A 14,018-nucleotide genomic window follows, 5' to 3' on the forward strand; every position below is an offset into this window, starting at 1 on the left:
GATGCTTTAACCTGTCTCTATACTCAAGGTTCCTAATGCCCGGGATTAGTCTTGTCATTCTCCTCTGAATTCCTTCCAAGGATTCTATATCCATTCTGTAATACGGTGACCAGAACTGAACTGCGTAATCCAGGTGTGGTCTCACAAGCGCAAGATACAGTTTTAGGATGACCTCGCTAGTCTTGAAATTAACACTCCTTTGTATGAACCCAAGTACTTTACTAGCCTTGTTATGAGCAAAAACACATTGTTTACTTGGCTTAAGATTCCTACTTATCATTACTCCTAAATCTCTCTTGCGCAGTCGGATTTCTCAATGGCATTGTTGTTCATCTGGTAACTGGTTTCCCTGTTTACATCTCCTATACTGAGTACTTTACATTTGTCCACGTTGAACTTCATCTGCCATTTTTCAGACCATTCGAAAAATTTGTTTAGATCTTCCTGTAGTTTTACGGAGTCCTCGTCAGATTTAATAACATGTCCTATTTTAGTGTCATCAGCAAATTTACTTATGTTGCTGTCTATGCCGATATCTATTTCGTTTATGTATATAATAAATAATAATGGTCAAAGTACTGAGCCTTGGGGAACTCCACTACTGACGTTGCTCCAATGGGATTTAGTGCCGTTAATGCTCACTCGCTGTTTCCTGTCCTGTAACCATGCCCTAATCCATTTAAGGGTATTACCTTTGATGCCATGTGCTTCTACCTTTCTAAGTAATCTTTCGTGGGGGACTCTGTCGAAGGCTTTGCTAAAGTCGAGATAAACCACATCATAATTGTGCCCTCGTCCACCGATTCGAAAACTGACGAAAAGAATGTTAATAGATTAGTTAGACATGAAAGTCTGCTTGTGAAGCCATGCTGGGAATCATTGATCAATTGGTGCTTCTTTAGGTGATTTCGAATAGAATTTGAAATGAGTGCTTTCAGTAATTTGCCTACTATTGATGTTAGACTGATTGGGCGGTAGTTAGAGGATAATGATCTATCCCCCTTCTTGAAATCGGTATTACATTCGCTGTCCTCCAGGATTCTGGTACAACACCTGTTTTTAAGGACATGTTAAACAACTTTGCTAAAGGCATACTAAGCTCTTCCTTACATTCCTTTAATACTCTGGCAAATATCTCATCGGGACCAGGCGACTTATTAGGCTTTAGTTTGTCTATTTGCTTACTAACATCGTTACTAGTCACTACTATCTCGCTTAATTTGTTTTCTTCACTATCCCTGAATAGAGTCGGTGCCTCGGGTATCATGTTTAAATTTTCGGTGGTGAAAACTGTTGAAAAATATTTATTCATATTATTGTTCACTTCTCCGTCGTTATCAGTTAGCTCGCCGGTTTCTGGCCATATTGGTCCAATCTTTTCTCGTGTTTTAGTTTGATACATTTGGTAGAATCCTTTGGGGTTTGTCTTCGCCTCCCTTGCTATCCTTACCTCATTATTCCTCTTGGCTTTCCTTATCTCGGTTTTAACCCTACTCGCCAATACCCTATAATAATCCCGGAGGTAAATTTCGCCACGATTTATCCTTCTACCTATAGCCTTCCTTTGGCCAATGATGTTCTTTAAATAATTATTTATCCATTTAGGGTCACTGTTGTCTGATCTGAGTTTTTTGTATGGTATGTTCTGCCTTTGTGCATTAAGTAATTCATTATTTAAATTGCTGTGGAACTCGGCAATCTCAGATCTCGTTATCAGGCCAGTCTCAACCGTCAGGTCTCCTGGTACGGTGAGGTCGCCCTCTGTGGGTGCATTGAGTGAGGTCACCTCATGTGAGGTCGTGTAGCTCACCCCCAAGAGCGACACCCCCTCCCTCAGCTGCCTCTTCAAACTGTCAAAGTTTGCCCTTCTGAAATCTGGTACTTTAGTGGAATTTTCCTTACGTCTGCCATGAAAATCTAACTGGAATCTAATTTTTTTGTGATAGCTGTTTGCTAGCTCGTTCCCTTCCTCGCCATTGCTAATGAGGTTTTCTCTGTTCGACAGAACTAAATCGAGTAGATTATTACCCCGGTTGGGTTCGGTTATATGATGACTTTGGAAACAGTCCTGGATCGTTTCGAGAAAATCCTCTGATTCTGAGTTACCCGTAAGGTCAGTCCGAACTATTTGGCCAAGGTTAAAGTCGCCTACTATACAGACTTTGTTGTGTATGGAAGCCCTGTGCATTTCATCGCAGATAAGTCGCTCATTTACTTTATTAAGATTGTGAGATCTATATATTACTCCTGTGATTAATTTTTCCCTACCGTCGATTAATTCTATCCAAATTTATTCTGTATTCCGTTCACTTTTTATTTCCTTATTTATTTCACACTTCAGATTATCCCTGACAGAGATTGGTACTCTGCCTCCTTTCCTGGTCTGCCTATCTGCATGGAACAATTTGTAACCCGCAATTTGGTATTCGACCGGTAACTCACGTGAGTCTAGGTTGATCCATGTTTCAGTGAATGCTATTATATCGATTTTTTCGGTACATACCAAGGCCCTAATATCATCCATTTTGTTTCTCATACTTCTACTGTTCGCGTAGTAGACATTTAAGTTAGTCATGTTCTGAGTCCTCCCTTTACCGCGTTTAGGTTTAAACTCCCTGTCTAATTTAGTTTTGTCATCATTCCTAACACTCTTTCCCTGTAATCTTTTACTTTGTTTACCCCCTCCCACTGCAGTCTCCTCCACCCCCGTGCCCATATGTTCCCCTAGCAGTTTAAAGACATCTATATCTTTTGAACTGCCCCCTCTAGAGACCCAGCCAGGGTTGCCACCTCATCCCGAGACAGGTGTACCCCATCCCTAGCATAAAGGTCCCTTCTGCCGTAGAAGTTGTCCCAGTTGTCAATGACTGGGACTGATATTGACTTGCAATATCCGTCAAGACGGCCGTTGACACCAACTGCCCTTGACAACCATTCACTGCCAACTCTCCTTCTAGGCAGGACACCACATATGATAGGGATCCCTCCCTTAGTCCTAATACGATCTACAGCTGTCTTGAACTTATCAAGAAGCTCTTCATCCTACACCGGCCAATATCATTGCCTCCTGCACTGAGGCAGATAACACTGGGGAACAAAATTAAACTTTTTGTCAGTTGCATACATTTTGAGACCTGTTTCTGGGTAAATTGAGGTCACTGATTTCAAATATGGCACCGGTTTTTTTCTATCGGGTCTAGTTTTGTTGCGGTGAGTTACCTACCATTTACTACTATATATAGTTAGACTACCATATACTACTGCTAAAAATCTAAACCAGCACACAGAGAGGAATTACCTAACACGTAGAATTAATTTTTAATTACTTTTATTTACCTTGACAAGCATATTTTGGATTCATCAGCTGCTTTTGTGAACTATGCCAGATTTATTCAGGCACAAACTTGCGTTTAATGGACTGTCTTGAATATCGCCTCTCAGTGCAGTCTCGCTGAATGCTCCAGCAATAGTCCGCCATCATGTGAATGTCCCAGCGACCATGATACCTGTCTTCCATGACTTTGATATCCTGGTGAAAGCGTTCACCTTGCTCATCACTCACGTCCCCCAAGTTTGCCGGAAACAGTTCAAGATGACTGTTCAGGAAATGCATCTTAATGCTCATGTTGCAACCTAACACATGGAAACTTTCCATCAAAGATTCAACGAGCTTTTTATAGTCCTCTGATTTCCTGTTTCCAAGAAAGTTCCTTACAACAGAAACGAATGCTCCCCATGCATTTCTCTCAACATCAGTCATGGATTGAGTGAAGGCTTGGTCTTTAATCAGCGTCCTAATTTGAGGGCCGTCGAAAATACCTGCTTTGAGTTTTTCTAGCGTTAAACCAGGGAACACTTCACACAGATACTTAAAACAGTCACTGTCAGTATCGAGCGCCTTGACAAACTGTTTCATAAGGCCCAGCTTGATGTGAAGGGGCGGGAAAAAAATTTTTTCACGTTCCACTAGGGGTTCATAAATGATGTTCTTTTCCCCAACATTGAGGCTTTCCCTAACTGGCCATTCCTTCTGAATCCAGTGTCTGTCTTTGGCTCTGCTGTCCCAGAGGCAGATAAAGCAAGGAAATTTTGTATACCCACCTTGCTGTCCTAGCAAAAAATTGACCATTTTTAGATCAACACAGATGATCCATTTGTGTTCTTCATATTTGAGTAGCTCCAAAACCGTTTTGATGTGTTCATATTTTTCTTTCAGGTGTACTGAGTGTCCTATGGATATTGAGCCAAAGATGTTGCCTATATGTAATAAAACACACTTCAGACTCCGCTTAGAGCTATCTATAAAGAGGCGCCACTCTTTCGGATCATAACCTGGAGCTCCCATCGCGGTGACTAATCCAGAAATATCACAACAGTAGACGAAGTCAAATTTAGAATCAAAGAACTGTAAGAGGTTCTTTTCTCTGTTGCGAAAGAATGTTACCTTTGTGTCTATTTTCAGCAAGTTTTTATCTTTTAACCTTGAAGCCAACAATTCTGACAGCTTTTTAGACAGACCCAGATCTCGAACTAAGTCATTGAGTTCTGCTTGGCTAAATGTTTGCGGTTCTGTTGATATGCCTGCAAAATCTGAGTCACTATTTCTGTTAGTTGACTCCTCTGTGACCTCAGTGTCATATTCACTGTCAGATTCAACGGAAGCAAGTTGAGTGAAGATAGGCTTTGGAACATCATCTGAATGGGGCACAGGCCTGATTGCTGAATCTAGACCTGATCTGCACAAACGAATGCCATTTTCAGAATCTGTGACCTCAAATCTACCAGAATCAAGTGTCAGAACTCATGCAACCGAAAGTGTGTTCCCCAGTGTAATGGGTTTGTTCCCATTACCAGACAAGATATTGTCCATGCTGTCAACTATATCCCCCACCCCAGCCCCTGGCAAACACACCCTCATCCTATGATAAGTATGATAAGTCAACACAAGTATGGTAAGTCATCACTAGTATGTTAAGTCATCACTAGTATGTTAAGTCATCACTGGTATGTTAAGTCATCACTAGTATGTTGAGCCATAACTTGTAGATTCAGAAATCACTAGTATGTTAAGTCACCACTAGTATGTTGAGTCATCACTAGTATGTCAAAGTCATCACCAAAATGTCGATGTCATCATTATTATGTTAAGTCATCACTAGTATGATAAGTCACCACTAGTATGTTAAGTCATCACTTGTATGTCAAGTCACCACTAATATGTGAAGTCATCACTAGTATGTTGAGTCATCACTAGTATGTTGAGTCGTCACTAGAATGTTGAGTCATCACTAGTAAGTTAAAGTCATAACTAAAATGTCAATGTCATCATTATTATACTCAGCCATCACTAGTATTGTAAGTCATCAATAAGTATGTTAAGGTCACCACTAGTGAGTTAAGTCATCACTAGTATGATAAGTCACCACTAGTATGTTAAGTCATCACTTGTACGTTAAGTCACCAATAGTATGTTAAGTCATCACTAGTACGTTGAGCCATACTAGTATGTTAAGTCATCACTAGTATGTTAAGTCATCACCAGTATGTTAAGGTCATCACTAGTGTGCTAAGGTATCACTCGTATGATAAGTCACCACTAGTATGTTAATTCATCACTAGTATGTTGAGTCATCACTAGTAAGTTGAGTCACCTCTCGTATGTTGAGTCATCACTAGTATGTCAAAGTCATCACTAAAATGTCAATGTCATCATTATTATGTTAAGACACCACTAGTATGTTGAGTCATCACTAGTATGGTAACTCATCACTGGTATGTGAAGTCATCAGTCATCACCAGTATTTTAAGTCATCAATAAGTATGTTAAGTCATCACCAGTATGTTAAGATCGTCACTAGTGTGTTAAGTCATCACTAGTATGTTAAGTCATCACTGGTTTGTTGAGTCATTACTAATATGCTGAGTCATCACTAGTATGTTGAGTCATCACTAGCATGTAAAAGTCATCACAAAAATGTCAATGTCAACATTATTATATTAAATCACTGCTCTTACGTTAAGTCATCATTCATCACTAGTATTTTAAGTCACCAATAAATATGTTAATTCACCACTAGTATGTGAAGTCATCACTAGTATGTTAAGTCATTACAGTATTCGTATGGAGCCATCACTAGTATGCTATGGTCACTCTAATGATGGCAACGTGTATTTGTTCTTTTAAAGTCTTTTCGAAAATGAAGTAAAAAGGATCGATTTTCAGTAAGCAATCAAGAGATCCTCTTAATTCTTTTGAGAGCATTATCTGTTTTCAGAAATATATTTAATATCCTAAAAATGACTTTTTTATCAAATCCTTGTCAACCTTACAGTAATAAAGAGATTCAAAAGGTGTCTTCAAAACCTTAAAAGTCATTCATCCGTTACAATTGCAGGAACCTCACATGTGCAGGAGTAAGTGTTAGTGCTTTTACATTATTTTTTCATAATTTTATGGAAATTTTCCAGTAAATATATATATATATATATATATATATATATATATATATATATATATATTTTTTTTTTTTTTTTTTTTTTTTTTCCAAATGTGAATCAACCTACAGCAAGAGGTAGTGAAAAAATTATTTTCGTGTTTATCACACACGTACCAAGCTCTTTAATATAATCATACTAAAACTGATCCTATCTTCTTCCAGGTCTCCGTCGCTTCATCGGATGCAACCACATCCGCTCTTATGAATACTTCACAGAATCGATCAACAGCGAGTGCCCCTTCCTGTCGATAGAATGTGGGTCGTGGGAGGCGTACTGGAAGGGTCTGTGCTGGGAGTGTGGGGACGACTGGTCGAGGTGCGCCAGGATGGGTGCTCATACTGACTCATATCTCAACTACTCCTTACCTGATGTGCCACTCAAGAAGATGTATCTCATTACTGGCCCTGACAGCCCTTTCTGTAGTAAGTTTATTAGCGAGAGAGACACACACACACACACACATAAGTATCAACTGACAAAAACCATTCCTTCTACTGTTTCATATACAGTAGTTAATTCTCCTTTCAGGCTCTTTTAATTTCCCTGAGGCTCACTAACTTATGTTTTCACTCTGCGTCTCTGTGTGTGTCCGTGAAGGAGTCGTTAATGAGTATATAGCAGAGATGCTATATAAAGTGACCCTTTCAATAAGTAAATAATGTTGGAATATAAAAAGTGATTAACGTTAAGGTAAGCAAAGTGCATGAGTGTTTGGAAAACAATCATGTGGCAATGGACTTTTATCTGATCTTAAATCGTTTTTCTCATTTTTTTTTCTAATCTTTAATTGTTATACATTGTAATTTCAAGATCGTTTTCAGATTGATTTACAATCTTTCTAATATCTCGTCATGTCTCTTTGTTCACAAAATATATTTAAAAAAAATTAAATCGATGTTTTCTACTGCTTGCACTAATTATATTTATTGATGCTCTGAAGTTTCCAGACTCTGATGTCCATATATTACCTAATACCAGATAACATATTTTAGTTTCCATTCCCGCCATTATCAACACGAACACAGATAAGCCTTACTCACCCTAATAACTCCTTACATAATCTTACTTTAATCTATATTCCTCAATGCCACTTTTATACCCAGCCATCACGATACATACCCTAACATCAATTATAAAACCTAACATCACATACCTTAACATCGCTATTTATACCCGAATATCACTTCATACTCTAATATCACTTTACATACCCTATCATCACTTTACATACCCTATCATCACTTTCCTTACCCTGACATCACTTTACACACCATAACATCACCTTACATACCCTGACATCACTTTCCATATCATAATATCACCTTACATATCCTGACATCACTTTACATACCCTGACATCACTTTACATACCTTAACATCACTTTAAATACCCTAACATCACTTTACATACCCTAACATCACCTTACATATCCTGACATCACTTTCCATATCATAATATCACCTTACATATCCTGACATCACTTTACATACCCTGACATCACTTTACACACCATAACATCACCTTACATACCCTGACATCAAATTACATACCCTAACATCATCTTACATACCCTAACATCACTTTACATACCCTAACATCACCTTACACACCCTAACATCACTTTCCATATCATAATATCACCTTACATATCCTGACATCACTTTACATACCCTGACATCACTTTACATACCCTAACATCACTTTACATACCATAACATCACCTTACATACCATAACATCACCTTACATACCCTGACATCACTTTACATACCCTAACATCACTTTACATACCATAACATCACCTTACATACCATAACATCACCTTACATACCATAACATCACCTTACATACCATAACATCACCTTACATACCCTAACATCACCTTACATACCCTAACATCACTTTCCATATCATAATATCACCTTACATATCCTGACATCACTTTACATACCCTGACATCACTTTACATACCCTAACATCACTTTACATACCATAACATCACCTTACATACCATAACATCACCTTACATACCCTGACATCACTTTACATACCCTAACATCACTTTACATACCATAACATCACCTTACATATCCTGACATCACTTTACATACCCTGACATCACTTTACATACCTTAACATCACTTTACATACCCTAACATCACCTTACATACCCTAACATCACTTTACTCTAATGTCACATTGCACAACCTCACTGCACTGTCAAAAGTTTCCATCCTTTAACATATTCTAGCAATACTATATTCATTTAAAATTAATTGACAGATTTTAATTATTACCTGTTTATTTTATTCAAACCTCACTTTACATATTTTTATACTACATTATTTTAGTCAAATATCACTGTACCTATTCAAACACCACTTAATTTTACTTGAACATCACCTTACATATTATAACACCAAATTACTTATTTTAATATCACTTCACTCTACATGCTATTACATCACATTATTATTTTGTTCACCCTAACACCACTTTAGATAACATTTCTGTATATATTTAACACCACTTTACTAAGCATGATTCGACTGTATTACCCTATTACACTTTGCATTCCTTAGCATGAATCACTTTTTATATCCCAACATTATTTACTAATTGCAACGTCTGTGACAGCTGTTTTGGTATCACACTAATTGTTTTAATTAAGTTCTGGAACTCTTTAAGTGGCTGGTTTGATGGAAACACTTCTTGATGTTTTTCCTTTATTTTCGAAGCAGCTATATACATTGAATTAGTCTTAGAATAAATTATGAATTCTCTCCTGGGAAGTGATGTGAATAACACTTTGAGATAACACTTGAGTTAAGTGTCTGACTGCTTTGTCCAAGTGGTAGTAGTCAACTGCCTTCTCTGGGCATGAGAGAGTCGTGAGAGAGCGAGCCGTTTGTTTGATTAATCAGCTGACCTGCACTCGACCTTTGACAGTAGCAGGCCAAGTATCTGTCGGGGGCACTGGTGGGTAGAACGGTACCGCTCTTGCCTCGCAAGCGAGATGTCACGGGTTCGATTCCCGGGCTGGTGGAAAATTGTTCAGACACACTTCCCAGCCTCCCTTGGTCCCTGTTCACCTAGCAGCAAAGTAGGTACCAGCTGTAAATCGAAAGTTGCGAATTCGTATTCAGGAACAAGTTGTTGGAGCTTCCAATAACTTGCTTAGACATAAACCATTGACTCTTCAGGCTTCTACGCCCTTGACTCTTCAGGCTTCTACGCCCTTAACTCATGAGACATAAGGCAAACATGAACATAGCATGCTTCCCTGTTGGGCGCTGTAAACGCTTCTGCGCTTCACCTTACACAGGATGTAGGGGGGATGCCCAATAAATAAAAAAAAAGTATCTGTCGTGAATAGCATGTTGACTCACATGGTGAATAACTTGGTGTTATTCATTTGGGTGAATTTTTATATAAAGCGAAGGTGCTGTTACACGTCACTTTTCATGACATCTCTCTAATTCTCCTAATCTCACTTTCCAATCTTAATGTTTCTGCACATACTTAAAAATTACTTTAAATATTCCAGTATCATCTTACTTATCGTAACATAACCTTACCCTACTCCTCTACAGTATGTATGTTTTAGCTGTGATATGATATGAAACTGTCTCACTTGTAAACACTTGCCTGAATGAGTGTAGGTTAGTCGCTGGTACCTTTGATGCAGCTGAGTGAGATATCAGCAGTGGTGGGCACAGCTAAACGAAAAGTTAGCTTCTCTAACCACTAATCTGCTAACTAAAAAGTTAACTTCGCTAACGCTAAACCACTAAACAGCTAAAAAAAATAGCGGAAGCTAACGCTAACAGCTAACTTTTATTATATGAATTTAGCTTCGGTTTTTTTTTTTGGCTCTAAAACCCTTAAAAACAGACCTAGAGAGCTGACATTTTCATATGTTGTCTTGTAGCTTAGACATAGGGCTTTCCAAAAAGGTATAGCATGCCAAGATCAGATGATGATCAAGGTGTACACAAATAATTAAATGAACAAATGAAATTAAACATTAGTTTACATTCAAGTTTCAACATACACTTTATAATCTTTATTTACTGTACGAAAAGACAGAGAGTATTAAACGAATCCAAAAACTATAGTACTGTATAGCATAGGTAGCAAATAGCATCATGCCAAGATCAGATGATGATCAACTTATTAAGGTGTTCACTGTACACAATTTCACAAATAATTAATTTGCATTCTCATACAACCTATCGGCCTCATTCATTATTCATGCAAATATGCGATACCAACCACATACACATTATACCAGTGCATTTTTATGTAACTTATTGTTGGTCTTAGTCATGTAAATAAACAGAAAACTCTAAACTTTAATGAAAAGTAAGTTTTTAGACAATTTTGTTTGGCGCACACCTTGGATGGCATCCTGGTTATGAACTTATGCAGTACTTAGCATTACCAAATATATTGACACAAAAACTCATAATTAAATTAACAAATAAATGAGAAATGAAATTATACATTAGTTCACAACTACATTCTATGATTCTTTCAACATACACTGACAGCCTTTATTTACTGTAAAAAAGTATTTAACTTTAATAATAGAAAAATTCCATTCGCTCAGCTGCGGCGTCGACAAATCATGTCTTGTCACGTTTACACGTACTAGCACGCAGTCAGCCAAGGTGACTGACAGGCTGTTGGAGACACGCGTCGCGGCATCACACGCTTACAACAAACAGGAACAAACATGTATAAATTTTGTTAGCGGACTTAAAGTTAGCGTAACTAAATTTAGCGGAAGCTAATTGGTCCGCTAATGGTTTCCAAAGTTAGAGAAAACGCTAATCCGCTAACGAGAAAGTTAGCTTCGCTAATTAGCGGTTAGCGGATTAGAGGAACCGTGCCCACCACTGGATATCAGGTAATCTCACGGCATGTCACCTTTGATACAGTCGTAGATTGGTTGATAGTTGAAATCGTCACAGCTGTCCTGGGTTGTACTCTTAGGTTGTAAGTCAAACAAGACACACAGGTAATGTTCTCTTCACTCGTTGTTCCTTGGTTTAATGTAAACACAAGTGATGATTGGTGGTTACAAGTGTTCCCTGAAGAATGCAGTGATGGGTAGGGAAACACCGTGTAACACTGAAGTCCGTTTATTATGGATGAGAGAAATACAAGTGGTGACTCGCGTGTGCCATGCACGGCTCACACAGTCAGACTGAGGCTGCCTTGCCATATGGCAGCCTCGGGGCAATGTTGCCACATAACGTGCAGTGTTGCCACGTGATAATATATATAAATGCTACTCGGCACAGTAGCTTATATACAGGGTTGCTACTCGGCACAGTAGCTTATATACATAACCTACAATGATTTTCTAGTTATATTGGATAGTCATGTCTGTACCTTTCGTGTAATTCACATCTTCAGGGATGAGTACAGACTAAGGAGAAGTACATAACGGGTTATTCTCGTGTGACCGACACCCACAGAGAAACGGTGGGCACTGCGGGCAAGACGAGTGTTACGAGCTCACGGCCTTGCCGGCGGTGCAAAGGATGCCAAATCCACCGAACATTGCCCGTTAAAATACCTGTAAAAGAGAGAGTGAAGCAACATTGCGGCAAAGAGAAAGGGAAGAGAGATTGTCGACAAAAGGAGGAGAGTTAATAAGACGGAGTGCCTTTGATTCCACCCTATCTAATAGTTGGACAGAAGACGAGCCACCCCAGATATGAGAGCAGTACTCCAAGTTAGGACGAATGAATCCCTTATATACTTGGAGCAACTGCTCAGGAGTGAAGTAGCTACGGAATCTGTTCAGCATTCCCAACTTTCGGGAGGCAGCTTTAGCTATACAGTATTAAGGATGTGTGATTTCCAAGACATACTGGAGGAAATGGTGAGACCTAACATATTTATTTCAGAATTTGGCGGGATGGTAGTGCCCTGAAATGTAATTGGTGGGAGAGAGGTACAGCCCGGAGAGCTGGTCTCACGACATGACTTTAGGGTATCGTGCCGGGCTGTGAGCTGGTGAGAACTGGGCTGTACTCTCTCGAGTCCTAGACTAGGTACTTTACATTTGCCCACATTGAATTTCATTTGCCATTTTTCAGATCATTCGGAAAATTTCTTTAGATCTTCTTGTAGTTTTGCAGAGCCTCGTCAGATTTAATTACACACCCTATGTTAGTGTCATCAGCAAATTTACTTGTGTTGCTGTCAGCGCCGGATTTGGTAAAACGCTACTCTCTGATCACTTAAGAGGCATGGGCAATTCCCTTGGAGGTTCACGGCCCTGTTGTGGGTCGTTTGATGTGTGTCCTGGTGGGCTAATTCCCACGATCTTATGTGTGTGACCGGGGAACGTTACCTCTTACACCACTAGTACACTAAAAGCAATTCTAGACTTTGTTATATTTCACACAAGACCTGTTCATCGAGCTTATGGCGCCGTGAACCTCCAAGGGAATTGCCCGTGCCTCCTAAGTGATCAGAGAGTAGCGTTTTACTAAATCCGGCTTCGAAACATGAGGTTCTATATATATATATATATATATATATATATATATATATATATATATATATATATATATATATATATATATATATATATATATATATATATATATATATATATATATATATATATATGCAAGTAAATCACTGTAGGTGATCCAGATCCAGATATATGCTGATAACCACAAGGAAAGAAGAACTCGAGGCTCTATATCCTGATATTGTTACGCCGTCTCTTAATTTACTTTAATATCCAGGTTCTAGGCGTAACCAAACAAAAAAGTGAAGTAAATTAAAAGGGAATAAAAATAAATAAAGTAAACCTTTAAGAATTTAATTTAATTAAATATTAACACAATAAAGAGCCTCGTAGGCTGTCACAACAAATTGATTCACTATCGAAACCTTTAAGACACAAATGATACTAAAAAATCGAAACATCAAAAGAATAAAAATAAAGCATTGGATTACGTTAACAGTGCATAAACATATAAAAACTAACACTGAAATTAACTATCGTGAAAAAACACTGAATTACTTAAATGTAACTAAGCAAGCACTGATGGACACATAAGAGACATGAATAGGTACTCACATAGATATACCACATTGGTGGCGACAGGAACAACGCAGAAAAATAAGTATAAGTAACAGGTGACGGGTGTCACTCAAAACAACGTGAACTGAATGACAAGAGGACTGGACTCCCTCCGTCTACTGGTCAGCACTATATATAGGGTCAGCTCCTGCCAATGCGACCAGCCGATGAAACATGGGTCGCTTAACGATACAGATGGTCGTTAGAGAAACAAAGAATGCTTGTTACAATACTAAATAAAGAAATAAGATGGGCTTGAACAAATAATAACAGTTAAAACCTTAACAGCACAGGGTAAGGTGACTAGATTATATAATAGTAAATATAACACATCATTACAGGAATAATATGGAACAACATGGAAGCATGTTATATATAAAAAAAAAATACGACACGGTCGTAACAA

At 38.4% G+C, this 14,018-nt stretch overlaps 1 protein-coding gene across 1 annotated transcript in view; it reads left to right on the forward strand.

Moving 5' to 3' along the window:
- The window catches only part of LOC121863643, a gene marked incomplete at its 5' end in the record, with an annotated part of 63,850 nt that overhangs the window by 13,877 nt on the left and 35,955 nt on the right, over positions 1 to 14,018 (forward strand). The window contains one exon of the mRNA XM_042362397.1: positions 6,660 to 6,920. Within this exon, the coding sequence (XP_042218331.1) occupies positions 6,660 to 6,920 (261 nt within the window). The remainder of the gene's footprint in view (positions 1 to 6,659; positions 6,921 to 14,018) is intronic.

The sequence above is a fragment of the Homarus americanus genome, unplaced genomic scaffold (assembly GCF_018991925.1).
Source record: "Homarus americanus isolate GMGI-L3 unplaced genomic scaffold, GMGI_Hamer_2.0 scaffold41366, whole genome shotgun sequence".
NCBI lineage: Eukaryota > Metazoa > Arthropoda > Malacostraca > Decapoda > Nephropidae > Homarus > Homarus americanus.